Source organism: Panthera uncia, chromosome D4, assembly GCF_023721935.1.
Source record: "Panthera uncia isolate 11264 chromosome D4, Puncia_PCG_1.0, whole genome shotgun sequence".
Taxonomy (NCBI): Eukaryota; Metazoa; Chordata; class Mammalia; order Carnivora; family Felidae; genus Panthera; species Panthera uncia.
Genome location: NC_064807.1, coordinates 8254135 through 8279487, shown reverse-complemented (window position 1 = coordinate 8279487; position 25353 = coordinate 8254135). Strand labels below are relative to the sequence as shown.

Sequence of the window (25353 nt, the reverse complement as noted above, 5' to 3'; positions counted from 1 at the left end):
CCAAGGGATAAAACAGCTGGATGCTAGGGACAGTGCATGTTTAACCTAAACAGAATTCACCTGATGGTTTTTGAAAGTCCCTATCCCATGTTACATTCTCACACAAGGTGAATGTGGGTCCCACTGGTTTATTGTCAGTCTTTAAAAATTAAAAAAAATTTTTAAATGTTTATTTTTCAGAGAGAGAGAGAGAGGCAGGGTGTGAGTGGGGAAAGGGCAGAGAGAGAGAGAGAGAGAGAGAGAGAGAGAGAGAGAGAGAATCTGAAGCAGGCTCCAGGCTCTGAGCTGTCAGCACAGAGCCCTGCACGGTGCTCGAACTCACGGATCTCAAGATCATGACCTGAGCTCAAGTTGGATGCTTAACCGACTGAGCCACCCAGGCGCCCCAGTCTTGTAAAATTTTTAAGTTTATTTATGTGTTTTGATAGACACGGAGAGTGAGGGAGGGGCAGAGAGTCAGGGAGAGAGAGAATCCTAAGCAGGCTCTGCACTGTCAGCGTAGGGCCCAAGGCGGGGCTCGAACTCACAAACTGAGATCATGACCTGAGCTGAAACCGAGAGTTGGGACACGCATCCCACTGAGCCACTCGGCTCCTTTATCGTCAGTCTTCTAAATTTTGGCCGTTGGTACGTGTTTAGTGGGTATCTCATCATTTTAACTTTGGAATCATTTATAACATACGTGGTATGTTAGCACAGTAGCACATCCATAGTTTTGAAAACAAATCAATCTGCATACATCACAGGATAGCTGAAAAAGTATGCCAATCACGAGACACAAACAGGATGCTGCAGACACATTACACGCAGTAATGACCAGGTTCCTGCCTGGAGCGCTGGTCACTCCAAACCTAAGCAGTTAGTTGCTTTTTTTAAAGACAACCTTACAGAGGTTTTGAGGTTTCCAATGTTATATCCCGAAAAGAGGTTAGGGAGGAGAGAAAACCATTTTCCTGCTTCCAGTTCTAAGTTTGGGACCTGCCAGCAAAGGCTACTTGTCCACTGGAGCCAGAGGACAGACCGTGGAGTGAGCTTTCTTTCCAGTATCGCACCCCGCTGTGGTGCCGACCTTGGTTTCACTCCTGATTCAAGTTCATGGGCACAAAGGTAACCCTAAAGAAAAACACGTTTCCCCCTCCAGGGTGGCTCCAGGGGGCGGCTGGGCCCCAGCAGCTTCTTGGGCACTTGACTTACCATTCACACGCAAGTTTAGGGACACTCATCTGTCATTTCACGGCTGGCTGGCAGAAAAGCATCAGTGCAAATACCAAGAAACCTCAGCGGTAAGTCCGTCTCAAGCAAGTCGGATGTCCCGTAATACGCTCAGTGTGATAGTTTAATCAGAGAATCGTGAGGTACCATTGCCTCTGCCCAAGAGGAACAGACTTTTCTTCTTTTCAAGAAAGCTCTTTTCAGATAGCTATTAGGTTGTTGAATGAGGAACTGCACAAAAGAAATGCTGGCTCCTTGTGGTCTTTCAGATCATTAAAAAGTTACCCAGGTGGCAAAACCAGTTATCATTTCCTAAGCTACGGCGGATGAAAAGAGCAAGGCTGGACACCAATCTGAGGCTGCATGACGGCCAAACCATCAGCCCAGAGCGAATGAGGATTCATCAATTCTGTGGAACAGAAGGAGTCACGGTGATTACTTAGCATTGTGCGGGAAAACCAACCTGTTGATTTGACTGAATATTCTGCTCTTCAGATGCTGGTCTGGCTTCCAAGAGTGTCACACAGCCAACATTGATCGTGTGTGTGTGTGTGTGTGTGTGTGTGTGTGTGTGTGTGTGTGTTTCTCTTGTGGCACCTGGCACAGGGTGAAACTCTCCAGCTACCGCGAGCTGGCTGGGAAAAGTACAGTTAGGGCGGGGTTGGGAGGAGGGAGGGGGGAGGCGTTGCCATGGGGAGGGTGTGAGTGTGAAACGGGTTCACTGTTAGGGCTGAAGGGAGCTCTAAGACATCAAAACCTTTTTAGCGATGATAAGTAATCAACCATCTGATGCTTTTCAGTTTCATTCCCCGGGAGAGCTCAAAGGGATGCCTTACTTATTTGGCCAAATTTAAATTACAGTCTGTCTTACCTTCCCTGCTCTGCCTGCCAAGAAAACATGTGCCCTAATCACAACTCCCCCTAAAATGTGTGGGTGCCTTGCAGGAAAATGCTCTAGGTCCACAGGCGTTTTTTCTGCTGCTTCCCTCAAATTGGCCAACAACAGACAGCCGTGAACACTGGGGGCTGCTAGGGGGTAAAGGGAGGAACAATGAGCTGAGTGGCCATGAATTAAGACTGAGGCTTGAGGAAAGAATATTTCAGATGCTGCAAAGTGAGCCAAAGAGTTGTTTGATTTATTGAATTACGGTTTAAAGATCGAGATGACTGACAGTCCCGTGTTGAAATGAGGACACCTTTCCACCACAGAGGACAGACAGCTACGGATTTGGGCGAGCCTCTTACCTTCTCCAGCCCCTCCTCTGTAAATCTGTAAATTGAGGAACCTGGACATCAATTTCAAAGTGGTTTTTTTTTTTTTGCCTCCAGACCTCAATTATACCTCAAACAACAACAACAGAAAGAGAGAGGGTATAAAGGGAATGAAAACGCTAACTTGAAAAGATATCTGTATCCCCATGTTCATAGCAGCATTATTTCCAATAGCCAAGGCATGGAAATAATCTAAGTGTCCATCAATGGATGAATGGATAAAGGAGTTGTGGTATATGTATACAATGGATTATTATTCAACCCTAAAGAATGAGGGAATCCCTACCATTTACGACAAGATTAATGTTCCCTGAAGAGATTATGCTAAGTGAAATAAGTTAGAGAAAAACAAATACTGTATGTATGATCTTACTTATATGTAGTCTTAAAAAAACAAACATGATACAACAAAACCCCCAAATTCCACCAAACTCATAGAAAAAGAGATCAGATTTGTGGTTACCAGAGGTGGGGGCGGGGAATGGAGGTAAATGGTTCAAGGGTACAATCTTTTACTTTTGAAGTAAGTATTGCAGATACAATATATAATGTACTGACTGTAGCTAACACCGTTGTATGATGTCTGAGAAAGTTGTTAAGAAAGTAAATCCTAAGAGTTTTCATGGTAAGGAAAAATTTCTTCTCTTCTTTGTATTTTATCTGTATGAGATGATAGATGTTAACTAAACCTATTGTGGTAATCATTTCACAAAATACCTAGGTCAAACTATCGTGCTATATACCTGAAACTTAGTGACATCTGTTAATCATTTCTCAATACAACTGGGAAAGAAAGGAAATTGAGGTTAAAAATAAAAGCAAACTTTCCAAAAGTCAAACAAAAAAATGACAAGTCAATTCTGTTGCTTTTAACCATGTCCCAGTGATGTGCACAATACATTCTGGCTTCCAGCCTTTCTGGCTATTTACTAAATTGGATGTGATAAAATCTATCCATCGCGAAAAGAAGGGGGTGTTCCTGTCACTGTAGGGAGCTTGGGGCAGGAAGGCTCCTCCCACTGTTCCCATCCAGCTCCCTTACTTGCCCAACTCAGACATTGTGGGAAACCCTTTCTGGGGGCTGTTTCGTCTCTGATGTCATACAATCCCAGTAATTCTCAAAGTGTGGTCCCCTGACCAAGCATGAGCAACAGCAGAACTTAGAAGAAATGTGAGTTCTCGGTCCACACCCCTGTACCTACCGAATGGGAACCTGTGGGGGTGGGGCCCAGCAATCTGTGTTAGAGAAGTCCTGCCGGACATGCTGATCTACCTTCATCTGAGAGCCACTGTGTTGTTTATTCCCTGATGCCCAAGTGGTTTGTTTCCTCTCAACAGTCACCAAACCCGAGGCCATCTGACAATTTAGGAGATTTGGGTCAGCAAGCACAGTGTCTACCCGGGAAAGGATTTAGAAACAGCTCTGAATTTCTCCCGAGACCCGGATGTTACAGAGCGGCTTGACACACGGCTCTGGCCAGTCTGCAGAATTGCTGAGAAGGGCGGGGCATAAGTACAGAGGCTCTGCCTCTTGCAACTGTTTGGGTTTTAGAAAGGGGTGCTAAAGGAAATTGCAAAATGCAATTTAAACACACACTGTTAGAAAACGTGCTCTGCCCCATGCCTCCCATTGTTGCCTGGGGATCACCCTTCCATGATCTCTGTTGGGTTGACTTGTACAGAGACAGGGGTGAAATGAGGCCCCATAACAGCAACGTTAATAGCCACAAGGAATAGTGACAAGGATAACAATAGCAAGAGAATGTCAGGCACTGCGCCAATTTCTATATCGATTTTCTCATGTGATTTTTGTATCTTCACAAGGGACTATTATTATTTAAAATTTTATAGGTGAAGAAAATGAGGTAGAGAAAGGTAAACTAACTTATTATAGTAGGCAGAATAACACCCCCCCACAAACAAAAGTATATATCCTGCTCCCCCAAAATTTTTGAGTGTGTTACCTTACATGGCCAAGGGACCTCGCAGATGTGATGAAATTAAGGATCTTAAGATGGGGAGAGCATAGTGGATTGTCTTAGTGGGCCCATATAAACACAAAGATCTTTTCATGAGGGAGGTAAGAGGGAGAGAAGAAGATGATAGTGAAGAGCAAAGTTCAGAGAGAGCCTGGGGGGCTCAGCCAGATAAGCATCGGACTCTTGATTTCTGATCAGGTCACCATCTCACAATTCGTTAGATCGAGCCCTGCCTCGGGCTGTGTGCTGACAGCATGGAGCCTGCTTGGGATTCTGTCTCTCCGTCTGTCCCTGTCCGTCCCCTGCTCACATGCATGCATGTGTACTCTCCCTCTCTCAAAATAAATAAACGTTTAAAACAAAATAAAAACTCCCAAAACAAACAAACAACAACAACAAAGTCAGAATGATGCAGCCTGTAGGCAAGGAATGTGGGCAGCCTCCAAAGGCTGAAAAAGGCAAAGGATGGATTCTCTGCTAGGGCCTCCAGAAAGAACACGGTTCTGTGACACCTTGATTTTAGCCCCACAAGATCCACTTTGTATTTCTGATGCTCAGAACTGCAAGGCAATGCATATGTGTTGTTTTAAGCCATTAAGCTTCTGTTAATTCGTTACAGCAGCAAGAAGAAACTAATACCTGCTGAGGTCACATGGCCATTAGGCTGTGGATCAAGGATACAACCCCACCCTGGGTGATTCCAGAATCATCAATTCTAATGCGGCAAAGGTGTTTAGAGGCTACGTTATAAGGAACTGAGTGCTGAATGAGACGAAGAGGCAAAGATACTTTCTCTCATGTAGCCTTGCCTCGATCACCAATCCAGCTGTAAGAAGGGTTCTTATTTCCTGGGTAGGGTTTTGTGGCAAATGAGGTGGCGTTCCCCATGGATTTCTTTATGCTGCTCTTGTCCCAAGTGTGTTCCTAGCTGATACGGCCAATGGAGGAAGGTTTCCCTCCTACATGGCAGACCTGTCTGCCCGTTTAAGTGCTTCACAATCAGTTCCTTACAAGAAAAAGATGGGTTTTCTCCTGTATCTTGGAAGAACTATCTGAAGGGTAGGTGGTCCAGCTTCTAGCCAACCCATTAACCTCTTCATCTCCAAGGGAACCATGAGCCCCTGGATGTTCACAGGCTGTGTCCCATCTTCAAGACCTACCACGGCCATCACTTCTCGGCCTTTTGGCTAAGATCAAGTGAAGACCTACCATGTCCAAGGCACTGCATTATCTATGATAAGGGGATGATATTACCTGCCCCAAGCCCTTCACGGATTCTTCTGGAAGAACTACATGTTTGTAGATGTAGAAATGCATCCTAAATTCTAAAAGTTCAGCTACGCAAAAATGCTTATTATCGTTTCCTTAACAGATTCCTTGCTGCCACCTTTTAATTTCATTGTCAGTGCAAAAATAAAAAGTGTTGATGGGCTGGATGGAACTTCATGACTCAGGCATTTTGTCTGTGGAGAATGAGAAGGAAGTAGAAGTAAGCTGTAGGAGACACTAAAAATACTGGAGAAAAAAGCTAGCTCAAAGAGTTGAAATCAGGATAAACTCAGAAAACTTCAAAGTATATGCTCTTTCAAGTGTTCAAGAATTGGCCTTCAAAGTATTTTGTGAAGAGATTACCAACACACGTAAGATAAGGAATCGAGTAAGAACCAAAGGGCCTTCAGAAATCTCCTTGTCGGCAGTAAGAGGCGAAGCTTGAAAAGACGGCATTTCGTGTCTTTCACCCTTTAGGATTCAATTCAAATCCCATCTCTCCTCCACCAGCCTCCCTGACCCACCCAGCCAACGGGAGCCGTTGCTGGCCCAGGAGCTTCTCATCCCTGCCGTTCACATGTTCTCGCTGTCTTGTGTCAAGAATTTCACTTGTTTGAAATCCACCTGGATTGTAAGCCACTTGAGGGGAGAGATCGTGTCCTAGATGTATGCTGTGTCTTCACAGGGCTTCCGACAGTAGAAGGCGCATCGCGTCAGGTGGTGTAATCCATTTGTAGACAATCTTTGCTCGCACCTAAAGCACATGTGACAAAGTGCCCTGTGGCCTCATCTAAGCTTTTAGTATCGTCGCGCTTGTTCCATCACCTCCTGGCTTTGCTATTACATCTTCATCTCCATCCTCCCCCAGCTTCCTCTCTATAGTCCCAAGTTAGGATCTGGAATCTTGATCTTGTAGTACCTGCTCTGGCATATGTTACAGATCTTTGCTTTGAGACCATGGGACTCATTCTCCCAGCTGCTGGAACACTGGCAACGATGGTTCTCAGCTGGGTCTTGTCTTACCAAATTCCCTCCACCCACACAGCCATCTGACCCAAAGCCACAGCCCTTCCCAAGGGAGTGCACACCAAAAAGGTGTGGGATGGAAAGCCCTTGCCTCAAGGTGATTCAACTCCCATAGGCAGCCCCAGCTCAGGAACTCCCGTGCAAGTGGACGTTCACTTTATTTCGACCGTAATGCAGCTTAACGCCTCCTTGCATAGTACCACCCTGCCTCCTTCATTTCTCCACACATCAGGTTCCTGAGAGCCCCCCGTGATAAACTTCCTCCATGCAGATCTCTGCACCAGAGTCTGTTTCCTAGGGAACCTGTTCTGTGACGGATCTCACACATAAATCAGAGAAAAATAAACAATGCCCACAGCATGAGGGACTGGGGAGGGCGCCTCACCTAACATCAAGCCAGTCCAATCCGGCCAAGGCTCCCAATGCCTGGCCATGAACACAGACACCAGCCTGGCCATCCGATGCCAGCCAAGTGAAGTCTGGTCACTTGTGTCCTCTCCATCGGTGCTTCCCACTAGAACTTTCTGCGATGATGGACATGTTCCCTGCCTGCCCTGTCCAATACAATAGCCATCAGCCACTTGTGACTGTCGAGCACTTGAAATGCAGCTAGTGTGACTAAGGTATTTCATTCTTAAAAATTAACCTATATTTAAATACAAACAGTCACATGTGTCTCGTGGCTCCCATGAGGCACAGAACAGCCGTAGATTACGAATCGGGCAGGTCTAGAAAGGCAGTATCTCAATGGCTCCAATTCCACCCGCCTTTACTTCTGCCTCTCCATCATCTGGAAGTACCTGGTCTGACTCCTTCAAAGTCATCCTAATGAGGCAGACAGAGGAACTGTGTACCAGTAAAGTCTAATTATTAAGTGGCCCAACAATGATTATGAATATTGTTAAGTCTCAGTGCCAGAGAGCTCTGTTTCAAGATTAAACTGGTTATAACGCATCAATCTATTCACCATTGCTTACCCTCATAGTCTTGTATTCCCCTGGCCCCCCAAGGAATTAGATGGAGAGAAATGACCTGTGTTTGCGTGCAACTGAAATTAAGGAATACCCCCTTTCTTGACTGTGTATGTGTGTACGTTTGATTAATGCCTTTTTCTTTGCCATTTGGTCTATATGATCCTGGAGCTTCAGCTCTATGTTTTGTACATAAGAAAGCAAAAAGAGAGAAAGACACAGCTGCCATTTTGAGGTGGACAGGCTGGGAACCCAGGGGAGACCTTTAGTCCTGCCCTGTTTCTTGGACAAGGACGATCTCTTATTACTGACCCAGAAATGTCAGAAGGGGCCCAGGATGAGAGCACATGGCTGCACTTGGGTAAGTTCATGACTATCCCGCAAAAACTGACTCTGTGTACATGCCCTCCAAACAAGGAGTCATTCACACCATCCTGCCGTCTGAGGGTCAGCCCGGACACAATCCGTGTGAGCCACTGAAAGCAACTGAAATTGAATCCAGTGCAATTTGAAAATATTCTGTTTACTTAAAGCCCAGAAGCCTAGCGTGAGAAGAAGAATCCAGGCCCAGGCGATGGTAGTTAAATTTGTTCATTTTTCTTTCTTGTTGCAATTTTATCTTTTCCGAGCAATTTAATGAAGACTCCAGAGGAAAGAATTAAATGTCTGCTGGTTCAATTACCAAATAATGAAAAGGTCGAAAGGAGCCCCATGCACTCTGTGCTGAGCTGCTATAAAAGCCTGTGCTTACAGTGAAAATCTTTTGTGTGCTGTTCACACTTGCAATCTGCCACCCACAAATTGTACAGATGATTGTCAGTGTAAGAAGCAGAAATCAAGAGCTGGTACAGGTCGCCCTCCACAAGGGTGAAAAGGCCTGGCCCACGGGGGCATCTCACGACACCCAAGGCAGCAGCCAGAGGCACGGTGGGGACCATAGCCTTCATCAGGAGGGACCAGACTGGCATTAAATCCACCCTTTGAGAAGGTTCTAATCACCTTTGGCCCTGAATGCATTGTGACTAGCCTGTCCTTGGGGCCACATGCAGGGTACGTCTCCGGGGCCAAAGAGACCTGGCAGCAAGGATTTCAAGGACTCTGCGCAGCCTCTCTGGCATCTGAAAAGCTACCCCCGCCCCCAACCTGCCCCAACTATATACAGAAAAGAAAGATTACAGAAACACAAAAATCCTCTACAGAAGCCAAAAACAAAGATAAAATAAAACTACGGTTTTTGGAATTCAAGCTTTAAAAATCAAGTCTCTTTGGAAATAATAGGCAAGCAAAAAGGCAGCTCGGTATAGACTCTCCTAGCCCCAACACCCACGATGACCATCTCTCCGCTCATGCTGCGGCTTCTCTAAAACCTTTGGATCAGTGACATCGAAAGACTCAATGGACAAGTCGTTGTACAGCTTCTTTTTTCACCCTTAAATTAAGTTCTTCTTTGGTTATTTCAGAAAATAGCCTCATTCTTAGGAAACACACACTGAAATGTTTAAGGATAAAGGGTCATAATATATATCACTGACCCATAGTAAAAAGTGTGTGTGTGTGTGTGTGTGTGTGTGTGTCCTCCTCCTTTATCTCTATCGACATATATGTAAATATTTACATACACGTGTATATACATTTGGGGGAGGGATGAGACGGAAACCAGACTAAACGATAAAGCAAGGGGGGTAAAGTGTAAAGAGAATTTGGGCAGCCTTTGAACTATTTTTATTTTTACAACGTACCTGCAAGTTTGAAATTATTCCAAGTTTTAAATAGTGCAAAAAGTTTTAAATAGTACAAAAAGTTTTAATTCTTTCTCTTTTCTTCTCCTGTGTATTAGCTCCTTGCTAGATACCCTCATAATTACACAACAGCCACACTCTGGGTAACAGTGTCCGTGAGGGGAGCGCCACTCCATGAGAAGGCAACAGTTCTGCTGATATGTGTAATCAGGATGAAGATTCTCTTGGAGAAACCAATCTCAAAGACAATTCTAGAACGGCCCCTCTTACGGTGCACTGGTGATTACTGAGGGTTTATGCTGGGGTTGGAGAGCGACTATGGATAGGGAATGCAAGAGTATCTCTAGATAATTCCTTCCTCTCTTCTCTTAAAATACTACAGCCAAGGGTATTAGGTTCTCAAGGTTTTAAAAATCATGACTATTCCTCAAATCAAGTTAAAATATACGTGAGGGGCACTGTTAAGCGTCAGACTCCTGATCTCAGCTCAGGTCATGGTCTCACGGTTCATGAGTTTGAGCCCCGCTTCAGGCTCCATGCTGACACTGCGGAATCTGCTTAGGATTCTCTCTCTCTCCCTCTCTCTCTCCCCCTCCCCTGCTCATGCTCACTTTCTCGAAAATGAAAAAAATAAACTTAAAAAAATAAAATATATGTAAACATATGTGAAAACAAACTGTATGAGAAAAAGAAAATCTCTGAATTATTTATGCCACTTTTTTGGGGGGGTGGGGGGAGTGGTGTCTGAAATGAGAGACCACAGGATCATTCTGTTATCAGAAGAGACCCTCTCTGGGGGCACCTGGGTGGCTTAGTCAGCTGAGCGCCCGACTTTGGCTTAGGTCATGATCTCGCAATTCGTGAGTTTGAGCCCCACATCAGGCTCGCTGCTGTCAGTCGGTCAGCGTAGAGCCCACTTAGTATCCTCTGTCCCCCTCTGTCTGCCCCTCCCCCACTTGCGCTCTCCCAAAAATAAATATTAAAAAAAAATAATACAAGAATAGAACCTCTCTGAAGACTGACCTTAATCGGTACTGCTACTCCTATATTCCCAAAAAACACAACTGTGGGATGCACTTGAATGAATATATGATTAAATGATTGAGCAACACCTGAGATAAAGTTCTAGGCTCACTTCCTTATCCTTAGGAATACCCTGTAAGATGTATGAAAATCTAAGCGGAGGCATCTTTAACTATAGGGTTCTCTCTTCATAAGCTTCTATTCTCCTCTTCTCCTTTATTTAGGATTCCATATTTAAATCTACTAGCATCGTAAAGAAAAAGGTGAGATCAACTGGACAAAGCTATTTTTCACACATATAATGGAATAGGATTAATACCGAGAGTACAGAAAGCATTCCTACAGATGAATTAGAATTAAAAAGATAATTCAAAGTAAAACTTGTCCAAAAGAGCCCTTGAACAGCTATTCCACAGAAGAGAAGGCACAAACGGCCAAAACGCTCTGCCCAGGTGCTCAAAGTCATTAATAAGTGGAAAATGCAAATGCAAATGCAAATGCAAACAGCATGTCATAAAAACCAGATGGGCAAAAATTCCAAAGCCTGACAATATCAACTGCTGACGAAGCTGTGGAACAATGGCACTGTCGTTTACTGCTGGAGGGAGGGAAAGGTGGAAGAACCACTGTGGGAAACACCTGGTCATTACAGAGCAGAGTTGAAGGCATGCGTGTCCTGTGACCCAACAATTCTACTGCTGGGTCTATACCGAGAAGCTCTATCAAAGGCGCAGCGGCGGGCGGGTGTTGTGCAAGAATATTCCTAACAACACTTGTATAACAGAGGCCATCCAAAGTCTGCCAACAGAACAGTAAACTAGCAACTTGAGGCATTTCATACAATAGAACAGTATCCAACACTGAAGATAAAGAAACAATAGTTGTGTACATCCACAGAATGGTCATCAGGAACATGATGTTGGACGAAAAAAACAAATGATACAAGAATGCATACATTATGATTCTATTTATGAAACAGGGTTTGTTTTTAGGGATAGAAAGAGGGGTAGGGGCGCCTGGGTAGTTCAGTCGGTTGAACACCTAACTTCAGTTCAGGTCATAATCTCACAGCTAGTGAGTTCGAGCCCCACGTCAGGCTCTGTGCTGACAGCTCAGAGCCTGGAGCCTGCTTCAGATTCTGTGTCTCCTTCTCTCTCTGCCCCTCCCCAGCTTGTGTGCTCGCTCTCTCTCTCTCTCTCTCTCTCTCTCTCTCAAAAATAAAATAAAACATTAAAAAAATAAAAAAAAAAAGAAATATATAAGGTAAACCTATACATAACAAGGGAATGAGAAACAAAAATTCAAGACTGTGGTTACCTGTGTCTAGAGAAGAAAGGAAAAGCAATCAGGAGGAGCCATATGGACCTTGAATGGAAACCCTAATGGCCTATTTCTTAAAAGAAGTAGAAGGCACATGTCCATTGCATCATTATCCTTTATACTTACACATCTTACAAATATTCTTTTGCGCGTATCCAATATTCAACAAAAACAACTTTTAAGAACTGGTGAAGAAGGAAATGACCAAAAATATTTTATCAAGACTTGTTGGAAAGGAAAACAACATTCCAGCCAGCAGGCTTTGGCAATCTTTCCTTCCACACACGCCATACTGGCCTGTCTCTGATTCTTCTTTGTTCACTCGATCCAAAACCAACCACGGCTCTGCGTTACCAGTTGTTCCGGGTTGGGGAAACATTTCACGATATTCATTAGAAGGAACAGCCCAACTTCCTTCTCTGTCCTCCTAACCCTCATTAAAATTCAGGCCTCGTCCAGGTGTGAATGACAAGCACATTACCCCATTCACGCACGCGCACACACCCATCCAATCTCTGCAGCTCAGTCAGGTTATTATTATATCCAACCAACTATTACTGAAAGCCATTATGACCTGACTTCTGCCTTTGACTTATTCTCTAATATTTGTACATATTTAATCATGATAACAGAATACCATATTCAAAACAAAGAATCTATCCTCCAACCTATGCCTGAAATCTGAAAAAGCTCCTTGAAACACAGACATCTGTCTATGCTCCAAATACAACCATGTAGCAACAGCCCTTTAAAGCTAAACTAAAATTTAAAGTGAGTGGTGCAGGGGCGCCTGGGTGGCTCAGTTGGTTAAGCATCTGACTTCGGCTTAGGTCATGATCTCGCAGTTTGTGAGTTCGAGCCCCGCGTTGGGCTCTGTGCTGACAGCTTGGAGCCAGCTTGGGATTCCCTGTCTCCTCTCTCTCTGCCCCTCTCCCTCTCACACTCTGTCTCTCTCTCTCCCAAAAACATTAAAAAAAATTAGGGATCTAGAATGTTAAAAAAAAAAAATTTAAAAAAATAAGGTGAGTGGTACAGTTGGTCAGTACAGCACTTAAGAACAAGATAAATCTCGCTCCAGAAAGTCTGACTCCTCACCTTGGTAGGTCATTAAAGATAAAAAGACATTCATTTCCCCCTCTGGCCCACCTGCCACCCAGTGGATGGGGAAGAAGAAAGTTTTGTTCTATTTTCAATGTCATGAAATTTTTTAAAAACTTGTTTTCATGTCAGTTACTCCAGTGACGTCTGGCTTCTCTCAGCAGTAAAATGCCAACAGGAACAAAATAATCAGACTGGCAAAAAAAAAAAATGCTTCAAAATGACCCACCTGGAAGATTCCATCACTTAGTCCCCTGACGTTTACTGAAGACCTAGTTAGGAGACGCTGTAAAAATACAACCACTTACCTCCGCGTACTGTGCGACAGAACTGGCTTCGACAGCATACACTCTCCTAGCTCCAGCCTGCACGGCAAAAAATGATAGTATTCCTGATCCACAGCCAACATCTAGGACAATCTGGAAGAAAGAGCGAAGACAACAGAGGGGTGAGAAAATGCACAGGTATGTTGGCTCCACCATGGCTTTGAGCAATTGTCTTCAGGCTTAACGCCCCAGCTTTGCTGTTTACAAATGGTCTCACCTTAGTCAAGTTAGGGATCTCCGTGAGACTCCATTTTCTCAGATGTTTAATGGGATAATAATATCCACTTTTTAAGGTTTGTTGGAGGGATGAAGTAACATGAAGTATCTACAGAGCACCTGGCAGGTAATTGGTGTTTTTCAAATCACTGCTCTTATTACTATGGTGTCTCTGTTTTTTGTTTTTAATTTATTTTTGAGACAGAGAGAGACAGAGCATGAGCAGGGAAGGGGCAGAGAGAGAGAGAGGGAGACACAGAATCTGAACCAGGCTCCAGGCTCTGAGCTGTCAGCAGAGTCCAACGCGGGGCTCGAACTCATGGACTGTGAGACCATGACCTGAGCTGAAGTCAGACGCTGAACTGACTGAGCCACTCAGGCTCCCCTACCATGGTGTCTTTGTAACACAGATCGCTGTTAGGATGTCCAGGGCCAAGAAAAGTAAAGCGTCATGAATAAGCTCGCCTATCAAATCTGTTAGCAGGAACAAAACGAAAAGTGTCACCGATCATTTTATATGTTTTTATACCTTCTGTGTTTTATTTTATATATGTAAAATTTTTATATATAAATTTATTACATATTCATATATGTATATATTCAGAAATAACTGAAGATAAAGTCTTCAAAAATCCAAAAGTGGGGTTTGTGCTTGCTTTTTTTTCTTTTTTGCAGGCCCCCCACCCCACAGTTGGGGAGGTTTACAAATGGAGGGTAGGAGGGTATTAAGGCAGTGGACAGATAGAATTCTCAGAAGCTTTTTTTCTATTCTCTGGGTTCAGACCTTGGACTTAAATCAAGACAATCACCTTTCGCTAGCACAAGGGCCCAACATTTGAGAGGCAGGAGGTACGTGATATGTATTGGGCCTCCTCCCCAAACATGTCTGCAGCCAAGGCCCAAATTTCAATCTGATCACTGGGATTTCAGGTGACTGCTCCTGCCACATCAGTGACTCTTAACTCAGCGTCTTTCAGCACTGGCTTTGAGCAAGACGTTTTGATTGGCTCTAAATCCTGATAATAAACGTCTGAGTAAACAGCATTACTAGGACTACTTTGGAGACGACCACACTGAAATTCGGACACGGACCAACAGGCCCCAGTTCATCTAGCAGCAGAGAGGGGAGTGAAGACTCGCATCTGGGTACATCCGCCTTCCAAGCGCGTGTTCCGTAAAACCTGCTTACTTACGTCCATCTTCATAAATCTGTCATTTTCACACGGCAACGCCGATAGGCAATGTTAGGCGAGGAAACCAAGTATTACTTTTCGTAGGAAATTTAGAAAAGATCTCTCTCTCTTTTTTTTTTTACTTTGATAGCAGGAAAATTTCCCCCCAAAATAGGAAATATCAAGAGGGTGTGTGTGTGCGTGTCTGTGTGTTTTAACCGCAGTATCACACTGTGCTGACACAGATACTGTGCCATTATTCTAAGAGAGCATGCCGTTAGTAACGGGTTCACAGTGCTCACTCATATTAATGCTAGAACTGTGGCTGTATTCCATATGGTTTCCTAGGGTTTGGGTAATTAGGAGCATTACCAATTTAAAATGTCACCCAGGCTCTGGAATTTGCTGTCAGGCTGTCTATACTTTTAGAAATACCAACATTCCCCTCCCCTCGTCCTCCCTAGGAAATACATCATCTTCACATGGCCCTGCTCCGTTGCAAGAACACCTGTGACCACTCTTTAGCGAATGCGGCCATTAGGGTGGGAAGTACAATTCACAGCACCCGCCCCCCCCCCCACCCCAAATAGATACACCAGATCCAGAAGAATCTTTCCGGAGCCTTATTCAATAAAAATATAAAACTTCACAGTCTACACCCAGTCCAAAACATGGATGCAAAATGAAGACACAATGAGAATTGCACCTGTTTGCTCTGGTGACAGGTGCCCTGAAAACCTGTGAGTGGTGCTCTTTGTCTCTTTTATTAGGGAGCTGTGAAGCACATCTTGGAACAGCGTTTTTCAGCTCTCTTGACCCTTGCAGATTAAAAACCAAAGAAATGTTTGCTGCAAAAGAGAGGAAGGAGATAGGTGATGGAAAGAAAAGAGAAAAAGGTCAGAGATGGGAGGGAGCCTGATGGATGTGGTTCAAACTTTGCCCAGATTAGTCCATTTGGTACGCTTTAATAGACCCAGACCCTATCTGATGAAAAATCCCAAATGAAGGCAATTTCCCAGGTACCTTATTTCAATACCTCTTTTCAGGCCCAAATAACCTTATTCATTTGGTTATTTCAAAACAGTGCATAGGCCTTGGAAAAGAATCTGATCTTTTCTTAGCATTATCCAGATAATGCCATCTGCTTCCCACTTGTGTATATATGTAAAAAGTTAATAAGGGAATTTTCAGTCTGGAGCTGATGGGAGAGGGTGGGGAGAGGAAGGAACATTTTGCCTTGTCTACGTAAGCCTTGCAATGTTGGAAACAAAGCTCTGGAGGGCTTAGAATAAATCCTCTGGTGAAAAAACGAAAGGTCAAAGCAAATATTTAGGCTCTAATGGAAATATACTACCCTTTCCAGCTGGGGTTTCCAAATCCGAGAGGAGAGAGGCCACTAACACAGATAACTCTGTTATACGCTTTCCTACATGGCACTTCAGGAAGCCTTGAAGCTACCTCCAATCATATTTTCTTGCCCTCACAGAAGATTACATTGGTCCCAGTTTTTATTCTAGCACTGGTAGGCCACCACAGGACTGGGCACATGTGAGGACCTTGGCAGATATTAAGTTATCCTTTCTTGCCCTAGGGAAAAAAAATATCCCCCCACGTTGGGCAGAGGCAATAAAATCCCCTTGTACCTCCAAAGCCATCCACAGTTTCCCAAGGATGTTCTCCTCACACTCTTTGATTGCAATGTCTCCCTGGAAAGGGGAGTTCACAGTTTGTCCCCATTTTATCGATGAGGAAACGAGGCGTGGACAGACTACTTCCAGCTCAAGGTAACATGGCCGGTAAGCGGCAGAGTTGGGCAATGCTCAACCCTCCCCACCATCGTGGCCTTCTCTCTGTGTAGTAAAAGATGAGAAAAAAGGGGTGTGCTGTGAAGAGATGAAAATCTGGGCATATCAGACACCCCCAATGGTGCCACGCAGCTAAGTGGAAAGTCCCCATCTCCTCGATGTGCTGTCCTTGGGCCTCAGCCATCCGGCAATGACTGGCTTTCCTGGTCTCTTTTTCTGTAATTCTCTTCTTTCTTCCTCCCCCCGCCCCCACCCCCCCAGCTTGCCAACTGCAGGCCTTTTCCTGATTCTAGGCTCCCTCATGTGTGATCCCCTGTGGCAGAGGGAGCCGAGAGCCTGCCAGACGTTCATGCTCTCTCAGAGCCTGGACGACAATCTCTGCTCCCCTGTATCTCCATAGGGCCATGGGACCACTTAGCTCAATGGAGCATGAGGGGAAGTGACGAGTGTCCCTTCTGTGGGGAGGTGGCTGAAGGTGTACCTTGCCTTCCTTCCTCACACCCTCTGCTCCTTATGGAGTCACGCTGGAAACCAGCTGCTGGAGGTGAAAACAGCCTGACTCCCTGGGTCGCCACTTTGGGAAGAGCCACTCAGAACACCCTGGACGTGCCATAAGAAAGAAATTTCCTTACATGAAACCACTGAGATTTAGGGACTGTTTGCTTTAGTGGTTGGCACACACTGAAACAATACTTTTCTGCTGGGTGAAATTCTTCTCATTTTTCCCCCTGGGGAAGTGACGACCAAGCACAGATACCACATCTCTGGGACACGTTCTCTGACGTCCCCAGTCTAGGCTGCCTGGTACATGGCTCTCCAGAAGAGCTTACCACAGGACACTGCATATACAGTAAAACCTTGGAGTGCTAGTAACTTGTTCTGCAAATGTTCCGCAAGACGAGCAGACATTTCTAATGAATTTTAACTTGATAAACGAGCCATGTCTTGCAATACGAGTCATCCGTGATGCTGAACGTCACGCAATCACAACTGAGCCAATGGTTCTCTCTTTCTTTCTCTCTTTCACTGTGGGATTGTGGGTAATCATCCCCCGTGCTTGGATGTTCAATCTCAGGCTGCGGTGTTTGGCAGAAATCTGTAATTTTTCAGAACATTGGAAGGTGCCCCCCACTGGCAGTAGTGTATTTTTTGTCACTTCAAAGCACCCATGGATGTTCCTCTGGTTTTCCGTACAAGAGTAAGGTTAGGAATGCTTTGCTTCATTCTAGGTCAGGCTGCCAGCAGATTATAGACCCTTTCCTCTGCTGCCTTATTGCCAGTTACATTACATAGAGTATATGACAAGAGTTTTTTTTTTTTAATATTTTAATGTTTTTATTTATTTTTGAGAGAGAGAGAGAACACAAGCAGGGGAGAGGCAGAGAGGGAGACATAGAATCTGAAGCAGGCTCTAGGCTCTGAGCTGTCAGCACAGAGCTCAATGTGGGGCTCGAACTCACAGACCGTGAGATCATGACCTGAGCTGAAGTCAGATGCTCAACGGACTGAGCCACCCAGGTGCCCCTGACAAGAGTTTTTAAGACTGCACTGTAGTCGACATTCGTTAGTGAAACTCATCCTACTCAATAACTCTCCTCTCTCTTGTTTCCCTCACACCAGCCACAAAGGTTTTCAAAGGTAAATGTAGGTTAATTTGCTTTTTTCTTGATATCTTGTATTTTCGTTATTATTTTGTGTATTGCAATACTGTAATCATTTTTATATGAATATTTTTGGGTTGTGGAACAAATCATCTGAGTTCCCATTATTATGGAGAAATTCGCTTTGATACACAAGTACTTAGGATTACATGTACGTTTCTGGAACGAACTATGCTCGCAAACCAACGTTTTACTGTATTTTTTTTCTTTTAAGGTTTTAAGTAATCTCTATGTCCAATGCAGGGCTCGAACTCACAGCCCTGAGATCAAGAGTCACACGCTCTACCTACTGAGCCAGCCAGGTGCCCCGATGATACCGCAAATATTTCTTTACATGTTTGCCTTCCCTGCCAAGCCTATGAGTTCCCCAAAGATAAGAAGCACATCATTTATCTCTCAGCACCCAGCACAACATGAAAGCAAAAATCGTTAATAAATATTTGTTGGCTAAATGACCAAATGCGATGACTCATTAGGGCAGTCTTCTAATTCCAACATCACCTTGAAATATTTCTGGAAAAGGCTTATGATGTTCCCCAGCCATTTCAACTCTGGGAGTGTCCTTGCATGCAAAGCTAGCAGCCAGAGGCTAAGCCCAGGATGCCCTTGCCTTATTCAGCACTTACATGCTGAATTTTTTCACTCAACCTAACCTTCTGCTTCTTGGTCTCCAAGCCATCTCACAGACCTGACTCTATACTGTTTCTTTTTGTGATCTCCATCCTTCCTCCTTGACTGTGATCCCAACATGTCTCTTGGGTCACCCTTGTGACTATCTGAGGCAGCCTTCTGCCCTGACCCAGGCCTCTTGGAAGGTCCCATGTTCCTTTCTGCCATAGGGCCTTAGTAAATGCTGCTCCCTTTGGGGTGCTCCCCACTGCATACTCTATGGTATCAGCCTATGGTAATGTTTTTGTTTTTACCTAGTCAATGCCCATTAAGCTAGATCTTTTCTATTTGTTACTCCAGGTCTGTGCTCCACATTCCTCCACCCGCTTTTTGTCACAAGTCTCACCTACGTGGACTGCATCAATGGCTTCCTTACCCCTGGACCCCATTTGGGAGCAGTCAAGAGAAAATACAACAGAAAGTCAGAGGGGTTGGGAACAGCAAGGTCAGGTGAGTTATTCTCCTGGCTTCTTCCTTCCTGGCTCTCCGGAGACTGGTTGTCCCCTCCACCCAAAGCCACAATTCTCGGTGGGTTTCCATCTTTACGGCTATGACCGTCCCATCCACTTTCCAGGAAGCGCCCATTGCAGCCCACATGTGGTAACAAGTCTCTCTGGCTAGTGCCAGGTTGCTTCAGCATCCTGTGTTGGTTCTCTTAACTCTGCCCACATCTTGGTACACAGTCCTGTGATTTAACTCTCCCAAAACACCCTGTCGAGTGTGTAAACTCTCTCCTGCAGAACCTTTGGCTGACACAACAACTCACCCTTCAGATTCCAAATGGCTCTCCGTGAGAGAAGACATCCCTAATCTCTGTTCCCTTCCCAAGCTAAGTCCTCCTGTTGTATACCCTTCCTTTGTAACACTCCTCCTGGTTATAATTTCCCATTCAATGAGTGATTATTTGATTAACATCTGCTCCCCTGGACTATACACTTGGTTAAGGGAGAGACTTCCACCTGTTCCTCACCCACGACCGAATCCCTGATAAGAGCATACGGTCTGGCACATAGTGGAGACATTCACTACATCTCTGTTGAACAAACTGAATAAGGAAAATGTGTCTCTGGGGAGCCTGGGTGGCTCAGTCAGTTGAGCATGTGACTCTTGATTTTGGCTCAGGTCATGATCCCAGGGTTGTGGGATCGAGCCCCACATCAGGCTCCATGCTGGGAACGGAACCTGCTTGAGATTCTCTCCCTCCCTCTGTCCCTCTCTTCTACTCATACTTGCTATCTCTCTCTCTCTTTAAAAAGAGAAAGAAAATGTGTCTTACTGCCACAAAGAGGGAACCAGTTCATGATCCAGAAAATACTACCTCCTTAAAAAGCATCTTCTACCGGCATAACACAACCTCTCCAATCTAGTGATCGTAAGCAACTTTCAAAGAAGGACTTTATTTTATTTTTTTACATTGCCATATTATATCACACTATGATCCAGTTAGCTCTTGTGTACAATGCTTCTCTAGAGAGAGAATAAATCCTCAGCCGCCCCCGGCCACACAGGCAGTAAGTGAAGATGGTGAATTTGGGGCTCCTATCAGGGAACACAAGAAAATGGTGTGAACTCCCTGCCAGGACTCATGGGGAAAAGTCAACAATTGGTCCATGTAACAGTGGCCAAGAATTCTAAGAATGTATTTATAAATAAAGTAAATTCGAAAAAATATTAAACAGATAGGGTCATCCTTCTGTTTATACAGATGATTTTAATTATATGCTCTGGTGGTTTTCCCGGGCAAAGAAATCCTGCAAAATGTTTGGATGGGGCTAAAACAGCTCCAAGAAGGTTCAGAGACACTTATTTGGATTTTACTAGGTTAAAATTAATGAGGAACATCTAGGTCTTTATGAAAGTGTGAAACAAAATCACTCTTGAATAACAGAGTAAAAAGAAAGTAAATACGTACCCTTTGTTTTATACTTATTATGTTGTTATGCCTGTAAGAACTTTGTTGGCATTACGTCATTTACTTGTGGTGACAATTCTATAATGAGAGTACGATTATTTTCTCCATGTTGTAAAGAGGCTGAGAATCTGATAAAGTTACAGCTACGGACTTAATAGATAGCAGAGATGAAATAAAAAAAAACAAACGCGTCTAACTCAAACCCTATGCTCTCAGCCTCTCCCTTCATCTTCCACTTATGTTATTATTATTATTTTTTTTGAGTTTACTTATTGATTTTGAGTGGGGGAGGGGCAGAGAGAGAGAGAGAGAGAGAGAGAGAGAGAGAGAGAGAGAGAGTCTCAAGCAGGCTCCGCACTGTCAGCCTGGAGCCCAATGTGGGGCTCAAAGCCACAAACCGAGGTCACAACCTGAGCCAAAACCAAGAGTCAGATGCTTAACGGGCTGAGCCACCTGGGTGCTTCCCACTTAGGTCATTCTTTGCACTCTTCAGGCTATACTAATATTGGTCACACTTGGCCTTCTTATTTCACCCCAGCAATTCTATAATTATCTTCCAAGACTGGGGTCCTGATTACCCCACGATCAGCCCCTTGAGTTATGCCAGTTATTATTAATTCCTTCTTTCTTTCGTGGCTTGAGCATATCAATACCTGATCCTGAACTGAATATCCCAACTGTAATTTCTGTACGTCCTATACGCCGAAATCCTGTGTCCAACCCACCTGTCCACTGCCAATGCCACCAATGTTTCTTCTCGCCATTGTCATCTCACATCTGGAGACACCTCCGCCAAACCACCCAAAGTGACGTGGGCCCCATGCTCTTGCAGTGCTGGGCCTGTTTCCATCACCACCTGCCATGGACTGCCTACCTCCATAGATTTCACTCGACTCTTTCAGTATCCCAGCTCTTGACTGACAGATGGACTACACAGCGTCTAGACAGTAACAGAATGACGGACCTGCACAGCTTTCTTTGTGGTCAGAGAAGAAAATTCCAAATCATCCCAAGGCCTGCAGAAGACATCCTTTTACGGCCTTTGCAGCTAAGACTTCAATTTTGTTCAGATAATCAGCACTTCCATTATGGCATAAGAATCCTGCAGCGGGAGCTCCTCAGAAGATAGAATTCTATATCTGCTGTGCAGTGAAACTTTTGACCAAAGAGCTGCCTGTATTTGAACAATGCATGTTTAATGCTTAGGAACCTTTGTTTCATCTTGCCTGGTCTTCTGGCAGAAGGTAGATAAATCCATCACCCATCTTTTAAGAGAAGTACCTTTCACCAGCTCTCCCATGATTTTCCTGTTGTTGTGGAAAACACAGAGTATATGGATCACGCTTTGCTTATCTCCCGATGATCAGCCCCCTTCATAGGCTGCCAGTGGTCTCAGTGGTCTCGGATTAAAGCTCACCTAGCTCTAAAGCTTTAGACACTCAATCATTCATCGGACATCTACTAAATGCCTCGCATTACTCACTGCGCCAAGCACTGCTAGGCGCTGGGAATGCAGAGATGAATGAAGCACGATTGTCTGGGACAGAGAGAGAGACAGATGTCAGAAAGAAGTACAATTATGTGTTGCATTATTGTATGACATTAATTATTTGTATGCAATACTGTGTTTCACGATTGTAGGACAGAATTACATATAGGAGTCTGGAAAGACTTCCCTGAGGTACACTGAGCAGTGGACATTGAAAGTTGAGTCAAAGTTGTGCTCTCTGAATCGACAGAGTAGTGGGAGCACCTAGAGCCTGTCACATTTAGGAGGCAATAGATGTCCTCCGAGCGTCATCTGTGTGTTACGGGTAGAAGTAGGGACATGGCTGAGACATTAACATGACAGGAGCCAAAGCTGGAGCAACTGTCAGCCACCTGATCACAGACGGTCTTGTATACAAGACCAAGAGCTTGGACTTGATCCGCAAGTAAAGAAGGACCATAAGACATTTCAACAGGAGAATTATTCTCAATATTACTGAGTACTTATCCTCCACCGTTTAGTAAACCATCCCCACTCCCAGGGAGGGACCCTGGTGGCCTATGTCAATCCTAGCTGGTTCCGTTCCTTTTGCCAGTGATGGCTTTAGGCTCAGGTGTGTGATAAAATGCTATTAATGAGACCGGAGGGCAAGTCCACGAGTGGGTATTGGCAAGTATCTCTTCCCTTCTGAGACACACAGAAAAGACACCTCTTCTTTCTTGGACACAGTTAAACTAAGGATGTGATGTTCAGAGTAATTGGGTTAAAACACCTTGGAGTTATACCACCTCTGACAGTTTTAGCCGACGTGAGTGGGGACTTTCTCCCACGTAAAGCCAAAGGTATTTTTCACTCTGGTGCCAGTAGGGAAACTAAGTGGGAAACTTGCAACATTCCAGAAGGACGATATGAATGAGAGCTACGAATGAGCAAGGGGACAGAGGGGAACAGGAGTTGCAAAAGCTAAAGTATTTGGAGCTAAAGTATTTGGAGACTGGACAGGAAAAGGGAAGGTCTAGACTGCCTCCCAGGTCTCTGGCTGGGGTGGTGTTTACGACACGCTCGGGTTTTGCGTGGTGCCGGAATGGGAACGGTTGCGTGGCTGTGTGGCCAGGGTGGCCCTAGAAATTGCTTGTGGTCATCTGCGAATGCTGGAGCTGAGTTTCATTGCTGCTGCCACTGCTACAGCCACTACTGCCCAAGGCTCTGCTGCGGGGGCGCCCCCGGTCCCTCATGGTGGTCATGGGCAGGACAAAACAGCACACGCTCCCCACTCACGCCACCTGTATTTTGTTCCACGCCTGTTCCCGCAATTTCCTTGCTGGTTTTGAGGCGTGAGGCAAGCCCAAGAGCACCCGCTTAGCACCGGCACGTGTGTGCCCTTGAAACACAAGGGAGTTGACACCTTGTGGAGGCGAACCTTGGCCAGTCCGAGTGTGGCACCCAGGGGACAAGTCTTTCCCCTTTTCTCCCCTTCAATGAATGGCTTGGGGATAAAGGGGCCTCATGTGGCCTCTTTGAATATATCATGTGACACCAAGCAGTTTTAATAAAGCTGTGGCAAGGTCAGTAATATGCTCTCTTACCCTCTCTGTCCTTCCCGGCCTCACTCTCCTCCTCCTTAAACGTGCTTTCCTAAGATCGGCCTCCCTAATAAAGTACAAGCTCGTAAGCCTCTGCCTCAGGATCTGTGATTTAGGGAAGCTAGGTGAGGAAAATGACGGAAGTTACGCGAAATTCAACATGACCACTGAGTCCACAGCTCAGATTAAGCGAAAAGAGGAGTCCAAGTTCTAAGCTCATCAGAGCCCAATTCCCGGTTCAGTGCTAGACAAGATCAGGTTCTAGTAGAGTACTTACAGCTGCCTTTTTCATGGATCGTGTGGTCCTATGTAACTGCTTCTCATTGATTTTATCCTGTTTGCCTACTTATGTTCTTATACTGGAAAGCAGATACTAAAACAAAATCATGTACCTTAGAAATGATGGCTGCACAGAGGGTTCTGCCTAATCCTGGGCACTGCCTCAGAAGTACTGCCTTAGAGGGAACAGGGAGGTTTAGAAATTCAACCCTAGGAACTTTCTAAAATGCCTCGTATCCAGTGGGTAGGCAATCCATCAGGCAGAAGTTAATAGTAAGTTAACCAATAAAACCACAGCAGTGAGATATTAATCCTTCAAACCCTCCCGTTTTTTCCCCTAGTTCCCTCTCACGCACAGCTGATGCATTGACAATATCACCTTAGCAATCTGTCCCTTGAACGATTTCGCAAAAGCAGCATCTGGTATGATGGTCATTAGTGCCATTTACCAACTATTTTTGGTACTCCTTATGTGCACGCGGTAGGATTGCATCTCCTTGCTCTTTCGAATTAGCAGTGACCCCATGACTCGCTACGGCCCACGTGATGTGGTCAGAAGTACCGTGGGTCACTTCCGGTTGGAAGATTGAAGAACTCGGGGCGGGGTCTGCCATTCTCTCCCTCTCCCTGCGTGTTTCACGTGGAGGCCGCTCCTGCAGTCTGGGGCCTGGGGTGAGCCTAAGACAAGGCGGGGCCCTCAGCCAGCCCCTAATGGATCGGCTGGGACGTAAGCTCTGGTGGCTTAAACCACGGAGGCCTGACGGTCGACTGCTATAGTGCCATCACCCCGTTGTGCTGCCGGGTCTGAGTCAGTCTCATCTCCATTCACCATGAACCTCAGAAAGAGTAAGGGCGCTTGTCACCATCTTGAAAGACGCAGAGATGGGCTCTGAGCACAGGTATCTTGGCTAGAAATCCATCTAGCGCATGGAAGCCCCCCGCTCCCTCATTCCCAAATGCCCTAAAAAAGAGTCTGAAACCACCGCGTATTCAGTCTCCTTGGCTCTCCCTGAAAGCTGCGCTTTGCTCTCATACCAAACGAAAGCAGTTTCCTCTGCCGGCTCTGGCATCTTTCTCCCTGTGGTCTTCCGGCAGCGGCTTCTATTCAAGCTCAGGAGAATCCTGGCACAGACACGCCATCTGCCTTCACACTCACATTCTACGCGGAGAATCATTCTACGTAGAACCATTCCCTTCACATTCTACGAAGGGAAATCTACGCAGAGGCTCCCTTAAGGCTCAAGGGGCCAAAGAGATCAGTTAAGACCAAAGTCCATTTTTCACGGCACCTGCGTAGCTCAGGCAGTTAAGCTCCTGACTCTTGGTTTTGGC

At 45.1% G+C, this 25353-nt stretch overlaps 1 protein-coding gene across 3 annotated transcripts in view; it reads right to left on the bottom strand.

Annotated features, from left to right (window-relative positions):
* The window catches only part of LOC125924495 (histone-arginine methyltransferase CARM1-like), a 278914-nt gene that overhangs the window by 101514 nt on the left and 152047 nt on the right, over positions 1-25353 (bottom strand). For all 3 annotated transcript variants that reach the window (XM_049633044.1, XM_049633052.1, XM_049633061.1), the window contains exon 5: positions 13218-13328. In XM_049633044.1, coding sequence (XP_049489001.1) covers positions 13218-13328 — 111 coding nt within the window. The remainder of the gene's footprint in view (positions 1-13217; positions 13329-25353) is intronic.